The sequence below is a fragment of the Falco naumanni genome, chromosome 4 (genome assembly GCF_017639655.2).
Source record: "Falco naumanni isolate bFalNau1 chromosome 4, bFalNau1.pat, whole genome shotgun sequence".
In the NCBI taxonomy this organism is placed as follows: Eukaryota; Metazoa; Chordata; class Aves; order Falconiformes; family Falconidae; genus Falco; species Falco naumanni.
The window spans coordinates 31,883,306-31,901,567 of NC_054057.1; the positions used below are offsets into that span (position 1 = coordinate 31,883,306).

Sequence of the window (18,262 nt, forward strand, 5' to 3'; positions counted from 1 at the left end):
AGACTGAATTGATAGAATCATATCTAATGGGTTTGCCAAGTACTGCCCAGTCATGAACTTCTACTTTCTGGGAAAGAGCACAGAGGTGAGGGGTGGTAGAGCATTTGCAGTGATACCAGCTATCCTCACATTTCCTTCCCTGGGCGTAGTCAGGCCACCACATGAAAGAACTAGCCTCTTGTTGTTGGTGAATGCATTTTTACACATTTATGTCATGTTCCTTCCTTCTGCATACTGCTTCCTCATTTTCTCCCCAGTTACATACATGCATCTGAAAAGGAAAAGGCTTACTGCCCTTTATTATGGTATTGCATGTATTTTGACCATACATAATGTATCATTGCAGAGGCATGATTGCACATGTGGTATGCTTACTGCCATTTGACTCTGTGTGCACACACAAATACCCATGCAGACTCTGTTTTGGATGAATTGTTACCACTCAGTGGGACTAGATAGAGGCCAGTTGTCTTTAGGGCCGAATTCTGCATCTTAAGCAAGTTCTATTTTTCTATATACAGATATACAACCATACACTGGAGGGTAAGAACAAGATCATGCATGTCTTCGAAAAACTACTTGACATGATCAGTGTCTGCAGTGTCAGTGTGTGCCCTCTGCCCCTCCCCCCGCCCCCCGCCCCCCCCCCCCCCCCCCCCTAGCAGCTTTTGTTTGTGAGGTAGTGAAAGCTCAATTCTCTTGTCTATGTTCAGTTTTTATATAAACTGCCAAGATAGTCTCTGAAGCCAGAGTGATGATACACATCTGTGTGTCAGATATCCAATTTGTCACCAGCTTCTTCCAGTATCTGGCAGAGAGCAGGACCTAAATGAAATCCAGTTGACTGGAGCTCAGCTAAGATCTGATAGAGGTGACTTTGATAGATCAAGTGGTCAAAGAATTTGGTGGAGCCTGTGTAGATGTAATCTGTACGGCCACTTCTAAATCAGTCCCCAGTCTTCAAGTCTTGCTCATCTATGCAGCTGTTGCAGTGGTCAGAAACAAAGGGGTGTTTTTTTGCCATTGTCTAGGCAAGAGATTGCCTAGGGTGAAAACAATTGCAGATCTTGCCTCAGTCATCCATCTGCCTTCAGCTGTTGCAGTGGTCTGTATGTGTAGGCTTTAGTTCAAAAACATTGGGAACAATTTAGCTGGAAAGACCTGGGTGCCAGCCTTTACTGTCTTTCCATCCTCCTACCTCTCCTCATCTGCCATCTCTCCAATGTGGTGTTTTTATTTCAGTTTTTGGTTCTATACTAGGCTGCGTACAGCATTCAGCTGCAGCAGCAGTAACCTCCAGAGTATGAAGGAATGGTCAGCTGGCTCTAGTACCTGCTTCAGCTAATTCCTCCTGTGCATCCCAAAGATTACTGGTAAAATTTCTCATCTTAATGTATAGTGGAGTGAAATGGAAAGAGTACGATACTTTGGCATCCCATTGTCTTTAATCAGATGCCTGTTAAATGGTTGTTGAAATTCAGAGTGCAGCTGTCTACAAAGGTCTGTAGCTCAAATCATAATGATCTAGAAATAAAGAATCAATAAATAGCCTCCAGAATGCAGAAGGCTATTGTTCCAGGAGTTAAATGCGCATTTTTTGAAATCTTATCAGAAAATATGTAGAAAGCCTGGCAGTCTCACCTGCAAGGTCATATAGAAAGTAATTAGTTTCGTAGCTCATTTCATCAGATACCCAAATACCTGTTACTGAATATATGGTTCAAATGGTAAGTAACTGTTGCAGAAACAGAGTGGTTTGGGCCTCGTGTGAGCCTGCAATGTTGTGTTTGGATTTGTTTAAAATGTCTACTGATAAAAGCACCTAGGTCATTACTATCACCTCAGAAGTAACCAGCACTTTACCATCCTTGATGAACTGTTCAATAAACTGTTGGTTTTCAAAAGTAGATATTTTTTTTATTTATTTATTAAAATGCCTACCTGTTGTACTTACAGCATAAATAATTTGTTTGAATCATCAGGTGAGTGCTGTTAAGTTATAGTGAGGGAGGAAAATTGCAAAAACACGAATTAGGGTTCCTTTCCTTAAGTGTATTTCAGTTTGCATTTTGATAGCAGTTTAGAAATGTTATCGCCTGTTTTGTCACAGACATAATTCACATCTTTCTTCAGGCACTGTAAACAAGAGAAATGGTTTAATGGCTCCATAAAAGGCACTCTGCGCTGATAGCTGAGATTAGACCCTTTAGTAATGGATTTTTGTGTGTTGGGGGAAGGGGAGGGCTTGGCAGAGGTAAATGTACTGGAAAAGAATCTTGGAGAGACTCTGATATATCTGAAGTGCCTGGTGCATTTCTGTGTGTATTGGGAGATAGATTTAAAGTGTGACAGTGCTTTATCAGTACAGGGACCGCCTTTTCTTGCTTTTGACACAAAGTACTAACTTGGGTCACTTCAATCAGTTTAGCGCCTGGAGTTGTGGCAGTAACTTAAATATTTTTACATCCTCTGTCTTTTCATCTTGCTGTTAAGAAAATCAAGTCCCCTCTATTCAAATGCGTTCAAGAAATCTCTCTAAACTTACATTGCATATTGACAGTTTTGCTTCATTCAGTCATAAAAATGGATGTTTATTTACGAAATCAGGTTTAGAGGGTGATTTGAGAGCATAAATGTGAAAAGCCGTTTAGAAAACATGCAGCAGAAATTTTTAGGGCAGGAGATACTGTGACTCCTCAGTTACTTCCTTTTCTCTGCACTTAATATACAAATGTAGTATTAATTAGGAGACATTGGAATTCAGTGACACAAGCAAGGTTGCTGCTGTCAGTTGATTTTCTACTATATAGTAAATGCTCTTGCCCTACAAGTGTTGCCAAGAAGACATCTTTGTCTCTTTGGTCAGTGGAGTCTAGTTTGCCTGTTGTTAGCCGGTGTCATTGAATTACAAGTAATATTTCATGCCTTTAAAAAAATCTGTTTAAACCAGTTCTTCTTCATAAAATAAAATCGGATTTTATTTTGTGTTCTGGGCAGGAATCTGAAGTTTGAAAATTATAAAATAACTTTTTGCTCAAAGGAAAAATTATTTGCAATTTCATGTATAATATTGCTTATTTCTTCTTCATCTTGAATAATCATCTCCTGAACTGAAAAATACTATAAATCTTTGCTTTTATACTTGATGCAGTGCATTTCTGGGGTTTCTCAAAAGAAGTGATTCAGTTCTAGCTGTACAGAGGTGGTACATTTCCTGATTCTCAGGCTAGAAAGTATACAAATCGGTCTCCTCTGAGACAGATTCCTCCTTTAATTTCAGAGTTCTTAATAAAATTGTTCTTTGTTTGAGTCTTAAACTGGGTGTTATTAGAAACAAAATTTGGGGATTAGGCTGTTGACAGATAGCAAAGGAGAGCAGCACTTCAAAACGAGGGGTAGCAGGTTTCAGCCTTTGCAAGTTCTGTGTGAATTTACTTCGTGGTGAAATTATTTTATATAAAATCTAGGTCTGTACAACAGCACATTATATATAAACACGCAAGCTTTCTTTCTCTGCAAATATAGATATATTTATGCACAGAGAATATGCATACAGTAACGTATTATACCTTAATCAGTTTGCTGCAGATGGTAGCAGTCCTGCTTGCCTTATATCTGCATGTGGGGCTGCAGAGGATCTGCGGGCAGGGTCTGTGGATTGAGTCCGTTCTGATACCGATAAGCCTGACTTTCCCCAGTAGCTGAGATGAGGTGTTGAAGCCATCCATCTAAATACACCTTGTAAGATTGTTTGCCTTTCAAGTCGGGAGGTAGTTATCTGTAAGTAATCACTCGGGATGAAATCTTGGCCCTTGGTCACTTCTTAATAAGATCGTTATTAAGGCAGAGTGCCCGTTAACTTTAATAGGGTTGAGACTGTTCAGGGGTTAAGTAAAATGAATTTGCCGTCAGGAAGAAAGAAGTGGTGAAGAGCTGGTTGTTTGAAATGTCATTTTGTTAATTTGGATGTGTTGGTAGCTTGGTATGCTGCACTAAAATTAGATTGTATAAATAAGCAATGTTGCTTTCCTCAAAAGAAAGTGGATTGAAAACATAATACAAAATCCAGCTTAACAAAATGGTGTATGTTTAATATCTGTTTTAATAGGTGCACTATAGAGTGAGTGTCACACTTAAATGCAGGGCGACGGGTAGAGGGTTTCAGTGATGATACGAGAACTGCTTTGAATATTTGAAATTTTGTTGTTGGAATAAGTCTGTCATCTTCAGCCACACTTAAAGATGTGGTTTGAAAGGTCAAGTAACCTTCAAGAAAGCCCCCCCAAAATGCAGTAAGTATTTTTGTCAGGGTTTGGGGTTTTTTTTTGTTTGTTTGTTTTGTGTTTATTTTTTTTCTTCTGCCTCTAGAAGTGTACACTTAAGGAGTTACAGATAAAGCTTAGCATGGTGACTGTGTCAGGGGACTGCCTGAGGAAGGCTTTAAATTTTACAGCTACATTATCTTTCTGGCCGTAGTTAAGATAAAGATCTAATATAAAATCACTTTGGACTGTAATGCTTTCCCTAAATGAAATGAAGGTGTTAACCTACTTGATTTGATACACTTTACCCTGCTTATAAAGCTGGAAGGAAGGTGAGGTAAACTTTAATTAAAACTGTAGCACAGATGCCTTCTAGCACTCTGCCCTGTACCTTGCTAGGACTGTACAGTAAGCAAAATAAAACGTACCTCGCAGCCGAGGCAGCAGGCTGGAGCCGTGTTCAGTGAAAGTAATTTAATTAGTGTTGATCATGACTCCAGATGATGGTGATTTGATAAGGAATAATTTAGTACTTAACAGCCTTTTACATGCACCAACTCCATGTGGGAAGGTAAAGCAAATTGCACAAAATGAATGTGCTGCTTTCACTTGTGCCTGTGCCAGTGAGCTGGAAAACTGCCTGTTAGCAGACGTTCAGGCTCTCAGCGCTGTGATGAAATACCCAGCCAGTTCTCCGCACAGGGCTGTGGTGTGGGAGTCTCTGTACTCCCGTTATTTAAAAATAAATAAGGGAAGTAATTTTTCATAACAGATTAACTCCAAGGAAGTAGCAAAGTTAAAATTAAAAAAAAATATTAAAAAATAGAGCAGCATGGGGCCTTTGTGCGAGTATATGATACTGGCTTTAAAAAAGAATCTTGTTTCAGTTGCGTTTTAATTCTCCGATTCAAGTCAGAGCGATTGTCTACCTTTCCGTCGGAGCCTCCGTCCTGTAGTTGTGGGGCCCATCGTACACGTGGAATGTGCGCTGTGCGTTACCTGACCAGGACATGCAAGGAGAGTCAGCAGCAGAAGTTCACTAGCAGAACCTGAAACAAACTACTGGATGACAGCCTGCTTAGCAGTTATGGTGGAAAGCTGACTGGGCTGCATTTTGGCATGTTATTGAATTTGAGAATCTTTATTCAGGAAGTCTGTATGGTCTCTTACATTAGTGCAAGTCCAGGCAGTTTTATTTAGAAAGCGTTCTTTCCGTGTTGTGATGTTCACCAGTTTTCATCTCTGTTTCTTAAGTTACTGTGCTGTGCGTATGTATTTGTGTACCTGTTTTACTGTCTGCTTTTCCTTTACAATCTTTCTAGATGGTTGACTGTTACCCATCAAATATAATAGCCGGATAGCCGTTTTAGAGACAATTCTTCCAAGTTTTGTGAAAGTATGTGGCAAAATAATACAGTGCTCTCTTGCAAATGTCTCGGCTGAAAGGCAGTAGTAGTTGTCATGTAATAGGGTACTAGAGGATCCATTTGTGAGAGTCCTCTGAGCATTGCCCAACTGTGAGAAAACCTGTGGTGAGAATCTGAAATCCAGATCTTACTCGCAGATACTTAAAAATCAGTTTATTAGTGCCGATGCTTACTTCTTAGACAGCGTTTCATTTACCTCCCCCTCCCCATCGGACACATGCATGTATATGCCAGGTGCATTAGTACCAGAAAATATATAATGTGTAACAAATTGTCTTTCCTAAGTTCAGGTGCAAAGGGAGGGGCAAGATGCTACTTGATTGAATATAATAATGGCCTGATTTTGTGCTGAGGATCTCTACCAGGGACTGATGCACATACGTAGATTTCCACAGAGGCACAAGTATCTGTGTCAGGCTGGAGCGTGATGTTCAAACCACAGTGTTTTGGTGACAACATAAAAAATTGGTGATAAAATTGATCTCTGAACTCTAGGCTTCTCAAGAGTTCAAAAATGTATTTACAACCGCATTTTATTTAAAACTTGATGGGTATGTTTTCAAGCTGTAACTTACCTGTCTTTTAGTCCTTTGTCCTACTAGCTGCTTTAGATTTGTGTGTGTCAGTTGAACTTTGAATTTTTGTCTGCTTTAATTTTGGTAAAGGTTGCGTATGAAATAAGAAAAGTTGGCTGGCTTAAACTAATATGCTGGTTAACCTTGACTTTACCTTTGGCCTTTCTCTTAATCCAGACCAATTTGTGCTTCTAATTAATGCTGCGTTTCTGTCATACTCCCTCTGTTCCTTTTACCTTTTAAAAAACGATTAATAGCATCTATTATTACAATACATTAATGTCTGTATCACTTTTACTATTGAATTTGGTGAGACCAGGATTTTCTTGTGTATTTTTGAGAAAAATTAATGAAGCCATTTCTTGTGTATTATTTTCAGATGTTACTTATAACTAAAGGCACATGTAGTCATCCAGTTTCATAAGTTTCACTGCAAATTTTCATGTGTTCTGTGAGACAAAAGTATTACTGATCATGTATTTGAGGCTGACATAGGAGAAATTTATTTTGGAGTCATTTGTGTGGCACTCTTTGAAGTAAACTACTGTTGCATTTATAGCTAAAAGCTACCTCACTAACATTACTTAGAAACATTTGGTTCCTGGGAAGTATTTTGCCTTTGACAACATTTACAGTAGTTAAGCCAAATATAAGTGGGCTGTTATTTTCCTGTTAATGAGATGGGATCCTGGCCATCATTCTATTAAACAATAAAAGTGCTAATAGCCAATGCGAAGGATCTGTGGTGTCTATTTTTCAATTGACACCCGAATAAATACTTGAAATGTTTATTTCCTATATTGTTTGTAGTATTGCAGTGGTTTAATTAATCATGTGTTTAATTAGCAGTGTCTAGCTTACTTGAGAAAGCTCATTGTTAATATTGTGCTTGGATTTTAATTATTTTTTTTTCTTTCCAGTGGCTTTTCATGGTCTCCCTGTGAAAATCAAGAAGGAGCCCCATAGCCCATGTTCAGAACTTGGCTCCTCTTGCAGTCAAGAGCAACCATTCAAGTTCAGTTATGGGGAAAAGTGCCTGTACAATGTCAGGTAAAGCAATCAGGAGCATGTTTGCAGTTAGAACTGCTGATTTAAATGAGGACTGACTAAAGAGTAATAAAACCGTAATAGAGATCTTACAAAAGTTACCTCTTCAGCAGATAACAGACTGATGAGATAATGCATTTAGCTGATGAACACTGATGGAGTTGTTTACAGTTGTATCAAACACTTACATAACCATTTTAAAGCAGCGTTTTTCATCAAAATGCATATTCTCCATGGGAGATAGCCAGAGTTTAAAAACCCAGGGTGCAGGCATGAAATAGAAGGAAGGAGTGTCTTGTTTGCTGTGAGTTGTATTGAAAGTACTTTCAAAATGCATTGCACACATTAGGAAGGAGAGAGAGATCTGTGTAACAGGCAAGAGATTGGCAGGTCTGAGCAACACATTACGTATTTGACAAGTTTTGCAGATGTTACATGTGTGTATTTGTGGGTGATTAAAATTTAAAGTAGTATTTCAGTGGGCTCTGCACCTTTATTACCTATTAAAAATCAAGTTGTCTTCTTTTTTAGGGATCGATAAGAAAAGCTTTATTTATTTCTGGGTAGTGGAGGGGCTTGATACCACTGTGTTCTTTATTGACTCTTTTGGTTTGCACTTACATGTCACTCCTTCCTTTAGTGTCAGCAGTGAAGGATTTCTTATTGACATTTCAGTCTATTTCAGAATCTTTCATCTAGCTTGTGAGTTTTTATTGTCATTAATGTACTACAAAAACTGTTAGCACTTAAAGCATTTACATTTAACTTTTTGGATAGGAAAAGGGAAAAATTAAAGAGGACTGGCACCTTTGGCAGTCACAGAGGAGTGATTCTGATTTCAAAAATTGAATGCATACGTTGATGGATTTGATGGGCACTAGGGGACCTGACAAAAGGAAAGTATGCAAGTTCATGCTTACTATCTGCCTAATGTTTGCGATTTTCCTGTTTAAAAAGAGGGATGATCAAAGTGTGCTCAAGTCCTTTCCTGATTTGGGACACCTTTGAAAATAGCATCTGCGTTATTTGTAGGACCAGTATTTTGGGGGAGGGGAATCTGTCAGGAGAGGCTGCTGACATCCTAGTGTGGGTAGCTAAGCCAACACACCATTGTTTTTCTGGGTCAGATCCCTTCCCTCTAGCCGTATTGTTTTACTGTCTAACTTTGTGGTTTGTGCAAGCTCTAAAAAAGTCTTGACAGGCACTGCCACCTCTTTGTTGCTCTAGTTCCAGGTGTTTCTACTTTTATGTATTTTGTATACCTCCTGTTAAAATGTCATTGTTAAGACTGAATCCTTTAAAAATACATTTCTGTGCTCCAGAGAAGAAAATGCTGTGTTGAACCACTTGCCTTTAACATGATCTTTTTCTGTGCTCTTTGCAATGTAAAGTAGAAAATTCCTCTACCCCAGACTGGTAAATAAGGTAACTATAATAAAAAGCTTATAAATGTGACACAGGTTTACTCTGGACGTATATACCACCTTTTTTTTTCCCCCTCAGAGAGAATAACCTGACCTTCTTTCCCCTTACTCATAGTGCCTATGATCAGAAGCCACAAGTGGGAATGAGGCCCTCCAACCCACCGACGCCATCCAGCACTCCTGTGTCACCGCTGCACCATGCCTCCCCAAACTCAGCTCAGACTCCTAAACCTGACCGGGTTTTCCCTACTCATCTCCCTCCATCCCAGTCCATTCAAGACAACAACTTCCCTATGGACCACAGGTAAAACACAAAACACGTGAGGGACACACGCGGGTGGTGTTTCAGTTGTGACTGCAAGTCTTTTACGTAGGGTAGCACCAGCTTCCTGCTCACAGCTATTGCCTTTTGGACTGGGGGACCAAGGTGAAAACCAGCAAGGTTCGGAGTGTCAAAAATACGTGTTTTATGAAAGGCTAGCACCTGGCTTGGTGCACTTCAGTAGCAGTTTATATTGGCAGTGACAGTTTTAATGACCAGCTGCTTCTGTCTTGTGTGATTACAGGGTGCTAGATAATCTCATCTAGGCTCCCTTTCCCACGAAAGGTTGGACCAGATGGTCTTTCAAGGTCCCTTCCAACCTGGGCTGTTTTAGGATTCTGTGATTCATTTGAGGCTAGTAAGCCCTACAAGTTAAGGAAGTCACTAGCAGGCATGATCTTGGCTATAAATATCTGGCCTCTTGCTAAGCAGTTCACCGAAGAGATAAGTGGCCACGTTATGGCGTTACTGCTTCAGAATATTCTGTGGAAGGGTGGATCGTTTTTCCAACCGCTTTTGAAATGTAGCCTTTCAAACAAAGTAAGATGCCAACATAAACTGTGCTTAAATAACATTAGTCTGAGTAAAAGCCACAAGAGCTAGAGACTAGAATTAAAGCTTAAACTGTCCTTAAGTCACCCTGTTTTGTTTTGATACGTTAGAAGTCCCCAGACAACTGACTGTCTTTCTTAGCTCAGTTTTGCAACAGATAACGTTCAGTGGATTTCCCTGATTTTTGAGACCAAACACTTGTTTGTGGAATTCTGTTTATCCTAACCTGTATTGCATGAACCTGGTTTGGTCTGTTGTGTTGTGTGATTGCTGTATTTAAAACTTCAGCTGTATGTAAAGAAAGTTGTGTGTTCAGAAATTCGACTTAGCTTTTAAACATGAGCAAATTAAGAAGCGCCTGAAAAGGAAATCAGTTGTTGGGAGTGCGATTTGCATGCTTCTGCTCTAATAAGGGCTATTATCTCCAGGGATTTGTGCATATCGCTTCTGAAGGGGGGTGCTAGGGTTTGGATTGCTGTTTCGTGTTCTGCTGAGATAGTTTTAAATACCACCCAAGGTTATATACAAGCCCTTCTGGTGGTGAAGAAACGCTGAATCGGCCCCTTCAGCTGCCATAGTCACCATCTTTTCCCCCTCCGTGGGCTGTGGTCTAACCACGCAAGCCCCCAGTGAAGCCAGGCAGTGGTTTCGATTACAGGATGGTGCATAAATTGTGTTTCTGTATATACACCAAAGTGAAGTTGTCAGGAGACTGAGATCTCCAGAAGCTAAATGGCTTCTGTGCAGAAAGCAGTAATACGATTCTTCAGATGAAAAAATGTTTTGTTTTAGAGCAACTTGTAAAGAGAGTACTGAAGCTGTATGTCATCCCGGATTCGAGTGTTTATAGAGATTTGCATACACCTGCCCCCCGCCCCCCCATCTTTGATATTCATGTTCTTTAGGGCATTTTGCACTAATGCTTCCCTTCTGTAATAGGACTTCATGTGTTCTAGTGAAGTCCAAAACAGCTGACTCAAGCCAAAAAGATCTAAGTTTTCTCCTTTTTTAAGGAAGATACAATTGTAGTGGAAGATATATTTTCCCCATTTTCTTATTTATTTTGAATCTTCTCACTTCCTGTTGTTTGAAGGAAGTGTGTGCTTTGTATTTCTGTGAAATTCAGAGCTTCCTGACTTAAAAGGTGATATGCTACTACAATGAGTGTATGCAATGAGAGAGAAAATGTTGTTTAAACAAATGGCATACAAATGTGAGTTCATATATAAATCTGTAACTCAAAGCTTCTTTCTTTGGAACATGCATTGGTGGCATAAGATGGCATTAGTATCTAGAACATACAGCCCATACATCTTCATACAGGGCATGAATATATGAACGATAAGTGGTCCTAACAAGTACCAACAGGAATCAGATCCACTTGTATAAACAAATGGCTTGATTCCATACAAAGCTTCCAGTACAACAAGTATTATTAACTTCCTTTGAGGCTTTGTGAGTGAGCCTGTTTCTTATTTTAACTTCAAGTTGCAATTTTCTGATTCACTCCTTGACAGTTCTTAATGATAATTTCTGCTTCTTTTTTTGGCTAATGAAAAAAGGAAAAGAGGGAAATGAATGCAGTGCCAGTCAGCCTAACTGTTTCATAATACATTTGAGTTTCTAAGTTTATTTTCTGCAGGTGTAGGTGGAATTGCAAAACCCAGTGTTACAGTGCAGTACTCTTTCTACTGCAAAATCTAATATTTACACCAGCATTACAAAAATTAATTTTAACTCCACTGTTACATTGTAATAGTTTCTATCTCTGTAGCTCCCACAGTATTTGTAATTAAACTATGACAGTAAATATTTGTCAGACCAAGTTCTCAGTATTACGACAGGCATTAGTAGAGATCAAATTGTTTCAGAAACATGTACTGCATACGAGTTGATAGTCAAGGATTGTATTGCCTGTGCAGTCAAGCCCTTGCATTCTTCTTCATTCACACAGTTTTCTCCAAGAGATTGTCTGCTTTTGCTTGCAGGAACCAAAGTCAGTTCAGATCTAAAGTACAGGAAGGTGAAGAATGATTAGTTCTTGGGGTGTTTGGTTTTTTATTTATTCTATTTTTAGTGTGACAGTGAGAAATTTGCAGAGAAAGGCACAAGATTTGGTGGGTTTTTTTTAGTGTCTTGTTCATGATGAGTGATAACAGGACTAGTAAGCAGTTTGTTGCAAGAATGTTGCATCTGCTGTGGATTAGTGCAGACAATATTACTACAGTGGTGGTTACCACTACTGTGGTAATCTGCAAGAGATGACAGGAAGACTTCGTGCGCTTCATTAGGGCACGGTGGGAAAATAGCATCCTTGTGTTCTTCTCTATGCTTCCGAACTTGCAGATACCCAAGTAAATGCATTCAGGCCTTTTAGTTCAGGTCGGTATGGTTTATGGAAGAAGCAATGAGGATAGATTCTTGAGTAGTGTTGCATGTAAATGAAGTTAGTTTAAAACTGAATTCTCGTATTTTATGCCTACTGAAGAGCATTTGAGAGTAGTAAATAGCATCATGGCTTGCATGGATGACTTCTTGCATGTAGAAGTGACCAAGGGAACAGGTTAAGGCAGGAGGAGAATTCCTAGGCATTGTTTCTCTTAGCAAAAATTTGCACCCTGTCCTTTTTCAGGGTGTTTACTTTCCCTTCACATTAGGCCTGCAGTGCAGTGCCAGCCTTGCAGGTAGATCTCCCACGGCACTATCCCCAAGAGGACAGAACTGTGGACTTTTTCCCTGGAATGATTCCAGATGTTACAACAGACAATACTCTTTATTCAAAATGTTTGTGTTTGTTGTGGTCAGAATGGTTTCTGTGTGACAGCAAGAATGGTAAGAGTAAATTAGAGCACAAGCCATATGTTGCTAATACTCGTGAAAGAACAGAGAGCTCTCTACCTAAGCATCTGTAGTGTTACTGTGGTAGAATGTCAGTCTTTCTACTGATTTGAAGGTGGTGCCTTTCCTCTTTGCCTCTTCTGTTGAGAGAAGTTACTGAAAGCAAAAGAGGGTGGTGATGGGGACAGGTCTTAGAGCTGGTATTAATAGCTGGGGTGTTTGTTTCTTTGCTGGTTGCTGTTCTACAATGCAAGTCATCCTGGTGGCAGCATTTGTCATGATCATAAGCAAAATGTTTGCTGCTGAGAAAGTGATACAGCCAGTAGTCATGACCTGTGAAGATCTTTGGGAAATGGAATGTAGCTCAAGTCCCTTACATGACCTCTCTAACTTGTGTCCTAGATTTCGCCGCCAGCTCTCTGAACCTTGCAATTCATTCCCACCTTTGCCTGCAATGCCAAGGGAAGGACGTCCAATATATCAGCGCCAGATGTCTGAGCCAAACATCCCTTTCCCGCCTCAAGGTTTTAAGCAGGAGTACCACGATCCAGTTTATGAACACAACGCTATGGTTGGCAGCGCAGCCAGTCAAAATTTCCCCCCTCCTCTGATGATTAAACAGGAACCTAGAGATTTTGCATATGATTCAGGTAGGTGAGACTGTCCTTTAGTTCTGCATAGTAAGACTCATCATAAATGAGTCCAAGCCAGTGCTATTGATGTTTTGATCATATGAATTGAAACTTGCTCTTTGGCTTCTCAGTCTCCCAAAGTAATTTATGTCTGAGATAGCTTACAAAGTAGTAAGATTGCTACATAGTACAGTGTGACTCGTGCCACTGTTGCTTGCTCTGTAAAGGATTTTGTTTTCTAGAACTCTGTCCAGAAAATGCACACGTTAAAGAAGCTGCAGAAGTAGAAATCATGGGTGCAAAATTGAGCTTTGCTTAAGAGAGGGTTTGTTCTGTACCATCTCATCTCTGACCTCTGAATTTGCGTGCTGGATTTTACAAGCTCTTTCATTTGTCTGCCAGAAATAGAGGACTCTCTCCTCTTGCTTGCACTACTTTAAATCAGGAGTAGCTCCACTGAAGTGGGGTTTATACAGCTATAAAACCAATGAGGGAGAAGAATCAGCCAAATTGGTGTCAGCTTCTCAGTTTGTGCATACTGCTGTGTTTTGTGGAGGTACATAATCTGGGATGCCAGGTTGCTGATGTAGAGAATACGCTGTTGCTATTAATAATGTTTATTATGATTGTGCTTATAGGGCAGCTGGAATGGAGCCTTATTGCTCTACTGACAGTACAAAACAGAGGAGATGGTGGCAGAGCCTGCTCTCAATAGCTTCTGGTCAAAATAGAAAAGATAAGGGATAGAAAGGATAAAAACATAAATCAAGGGAATACCATTGTAAATGGTTGCCACAATTTAAACATAAATATTTACATTATACTTGGGAAAAGAGAGAATTAGGGAAGCAAAAGAAAGAGTTTAGAGTACCAGGAAACAAAAAGAAGGAAGATGGAAGGGTGTTAAGGAGAGAAGCCGACTGTAAAACAGAATGGAGTGGGCTAGATGGGGTAGACAGTTGATCAGTATGGAGCCAAGAAAATAAAATCAAAACACGTGTTTCAGTCTAAGTGATTTCTGCAGCTTCTCTTCAGTCTCTGCTTTTTTCCTGCTTTGTGTGTGCCACACTGAAAGGGAGGGGTTTCAGCGAGTCCCTGCTGTGCTTCTGGAGGAGAGTACATTGCTTTCATACACGTCCACGCAGAATTGAGCAGGGGGAATGGGCAGCCCTGTCTGACTTGAGTCTGATTCTTCTTCTGGATGCTGCAGTACCTGCAGTGCTTTCCTGCTGGTTCAGTCTCTGGCTAGATGCTTTTGCACTTTATTTCCCAGAGGCTACATGACAGCTGAGTTGAGGTCTCCTTTCAAAGCTTAGCCCATGACAAACTATTTTGCAATTTGATACAGTGTAGAACTGGGTTTTATTGTCTTTTCAATAGCTGACTTAACATTGTCTGTCTAGTGGGGTATTTTGTGTTACTGTTAGTGTAAAGTGCTTGTTTTAGAGTTGACCTCTATGTTAGAACGGGGAAGTTGGGAAAGTAGAGCTGCTTTCTCCTCCCTTGCTCTTGACAAGCAAAGAGCCAATCCTTAGGCAAATTTGAGTTAGGCCTAAACAGGGAGGGAACCAGAGGTGAAATACTTCTCCAAGTTGAAATACAAGACAAGCTGAAAATAAGTTCAGATTACAAGAATCAGATCTAGAACTAGGCCCTATCATTGATGAATGTTCTGAGATACATGGTGGTATGTACGTATCTCAGACTAAGGATACAGTTGTGTATCCTCAGTCGTACAGGGCAGCATGGGAGAGACTGTCTGCATAGTTAATGTAGCAATGGATAATAAATGGGGGACTGCAGCTTCAGGCACTGCCAGTCCCTTGCAACCTTCACAAGCACCGTTATTCATCCTGCTAAATTAAAGGCTGAAAAAAGGTCCTTTTGTAAGCATGCTTCATATTTGGCTAGGAAGTGGGATCTCCTTATGGTGTACTATTACTTTAAATCTGGGTTGCCTGCTAGCATTTATCTTTCTTTGGAATATTCTTTAAAGCAGGAAATTTTATTATTCTGAAAGGAAAATGTGCAAACTTGTATCCAATTCCGTCATGCCTGCCTTTTTTTTTTTTTTTTCTGCCGGCAAGAACATTCCACTCTATAGTAATGATGTTCCAGCAAAATTGTTGTTTCTTTTGTAGATGAATAATTAGTTTTTAAAAATGTAATAGCTGTGTAACCAGTGGTCATGAAAAATTAATCTGTTGGTATCAGGAAGTACTTTTATTGGCCTCAGAATCACTGCATTTAAGTTGACACATCTGTACACTCCGTAAATTGCAGTCAACAACTGTGGTCTGTTGATATTTTGTCTTGTTACCATCTGTTCTCTAGAAACCATCATTTTCCATCCTTGCTAAGAGTACATTAAATAACCCCTTAGGAAACATAATGTATTTGTCACTGATTCATTGATTTCATTTTTCACCTATGGATATTCAGGGAAGAGGGAATGCCGAAGTGAAAAGTCTTTTTTGCATGGTATTTTATTGCAGCTCAGATAAGAATATAGAAACATACTTTAAAAGTTCATTGTAATACACAGAGATGTTCCTTTTGGGATGTTTTTGAAAGAGCCTCATAAAAGTTCATTGCTTTTGTGCAGTATACTTTGTGGGATGCTGGTGAATGAAAAGCATTATTATGGAATGATTATAACTCTATTAAAACATGACATTAATTATGACATGGGAAATGGCAGATCAATTAGTTGTAATTGTAATTGCAGGTATGCAATTTCTACTGCAAAATGTTTGAGATAATGGAAAAAGAAAAATGTCAACAGAGTAGAAGCTTTTCCTTATCCATCTACACCTCGAGAAGTCACAGTGCATCATACGTGTTCAATCGATCAGACCTTAATTTTCTGACATGGATTTTTTTTTTTTTCCCATGGCTACCAGTCGGATGTATTTAGTACTTGATGCTATATCTAACGACTTGAAGCACAAAGATGCAGTTAAGGACATAGAGAGCTTTGATTTTCCATTATTAATGAGTATACTCCAGAAGGCTTCCCAAGATCTTTGTTTACAAGGACTAATAGTTGGCATTCCTGTACAATTAGCACTTCTAGAATTCAGTTCATGTACTTGGGTACTTAAACAAAAAGGCCAAACAAGATAACTCATCTGTTCTGAGCTTTATTTTTAAGCAACATCTTTGCAGGCTTGATCCTCTCAACATAATGTGGCGTATTTGCAAATATGCTAACATACAATGGTAGCTATGCATGTACATGTATTGATTAATACTAAAATTCTAGTTTTAAAATGACATCTTAAATTATTAAGTTTAAATATCTTCTCCCCCTGCCCCCGCCAATTGAAAAAGTTATTTTGGTTGGAAAGTTATTTTGTGACCATGTGTTTGGGAACTTGAAAATGTGTTGAACAGTGGTGCTAGAGGTAAGTAGAGGAGGAATTGTTGTTTGCATGTACTTATTACTGATTGCCAGGAATTTACCTGTTGAAGTCTAGATAGATTTAGTGTTTTCTAAGCACGTTAGAGGCATTAGCAGGGATATTCTCACAGTTACATTTCAGGGTAGCCTCAACATTAATACACTTGAATGGACCTTAGAAAATTTGGTTTCTCTCCCTGTTGCTTTCCAAGTTTTCTTCCAAGATACTAGTCGCATCACGTAAAGAATGAACAATCCAGATAGAATTATTAGCCACGTCTTGTTGAGTTGCGCATCCCTTTAATTCCTGAGGCCTCACAAGCGAATAAATACCTTGTGTTGGCCTCCATATGTGAACTACCCCTCTGTTAAACAGAGGGATGAGTGGAGGCAGGAGGGACACAGCAGAGATACTTCGGATACCCAGTCAGGAATGGATAATTTCTAAAGAACATTATGTAATACATATGTTCAAAGCTTAGCTGCTAGAACCTTTCTTTGTATTTCTAGCCGAGGAAGTACAGGAACATCAGATGAGGGTCCCTGTGCATGCACTGCAAAAATAATAAGTAAAATGAAAAATCTGGCAGAAGCGACATGACTACTTTGCAAAACTTCATTAGGGCTGGAATGGGCTTTGTTAGGGCCTAAAAGGGACCATCTAGCTGTATTAATCTTGAGGTCATCTTTCCCTTTCTTGAAATGTTCTGCTTCATTAAGTACACAACTTCCAGCCTCTGTTACAAATGAAGTAGGGGCTCCACCTGCAAAGATGTTTACAGCAGGGCTCTCCCTCCCCTAAACAATTTTGACCTGTGCAGTCAAGAGGCAAGAATGCCAAGACAAAAGGCTGTATCATAATTCATTTGCAACAAAGGAGTTGTATCAGAGTTGTGCAGGAAGTTGTAATTATGACACTTCTTAACCTCCTAAATTTGCTCTTATAGGTATAGGATGTTGTTAGTATGCTAACATTCCTGTTACAAATGTGCATTTATCTACTGACTGGGAACAGAATAAAAAATAAGAGTCCTTTCAAATACCTCATGTGGTGGTTTTTGAAAAGCAGATGAATGTGAATTAATGTGGAAAAAGATCCCTAGTAGTTCATTCTTCCTTAGAGATCAGCTGACATGTCCTTAAATTTGGGAGTTTGCAGAACAGTGTAAGAGAATGTGTTGAATTAAAACTTCAAGGGGAAAAAGAAGTAAATTTATTTCTTAGAATTATATTTAGTTGCAGATTGCTTTTTTCTTTTACTTTTTAAAACAACATTTGTATATTCTATTGTACTTCTTGGAGGTAAAGTTTAGACATTTGGAGATGCTAGTATGAAGGATAAAAGGAACTCTCAGCTGTCAGAGTCAGTGCAGATTTGCTTTTTCCAAGATATTCTTCAGTGCATTGACCAGTGCAGCATTTAAAATGACAGCACTCATGGTGCTTCTGCTACTGTCTTTAATTATATTGGCTAATTTTTGTACAGTGCTTTGAAAACATAAAACGTTGTATGAGTGCTAAGTATTATTACTACAATTATTCCCCTGGGAGATTATTTCAGAGACTAAATAGACTTCACAGTTAAGAAAAATTTCTTGATCGTAAGCCTAAATTTTCCCTTTGATCAGTTTCATTCCCTTGCTCGTAGCTACACATCTTTGGCTCATCGTAAAACAATTCCTTGGTATTAATGTACCACCTCTAAATCTCTGTAGACAGCTTACATGTATACTCTCAGTCTGTCTCTGTGACTTGTTCTTGAGGTCTTGCTTCATAAGTC

At 39.3% G+C, this 18,262-nt stretch overlaps 1 protein-coding gene across 4 annotated transcripts in view; it reads left to right on the plus strand.

Annotated features, from left to right (window-relative positions):
- Window positions 1-18,262, plus strand: part of ETV1 (ETS variant transcription factor 1) — a 66,014-nt gene that overhangs the window by 26,962 nt on the left and 20,790 nt on the right. For all 4 annotated transcript variants that reach the window (XM_040592234.1, XM_040592232.1, XM_040592233.1 and 1 more), the window contains 3 exons: window positions 7,185-7,314; window positions 8,851-9,039; window positions 12,850-13,097. In XM_040592234.1, coding sequence (XP_040448168.1) covers window positions 7,185-7,314; window positions 8,851-9,039; window positions 12,850-13,097 — 567 coding nt within the window. The remainder of the gene's footprint in view (window positions 1-7,184; window positions 7,315-8,850; window positions 9,040-12,849; window positions 13,098-18,262) is intronic.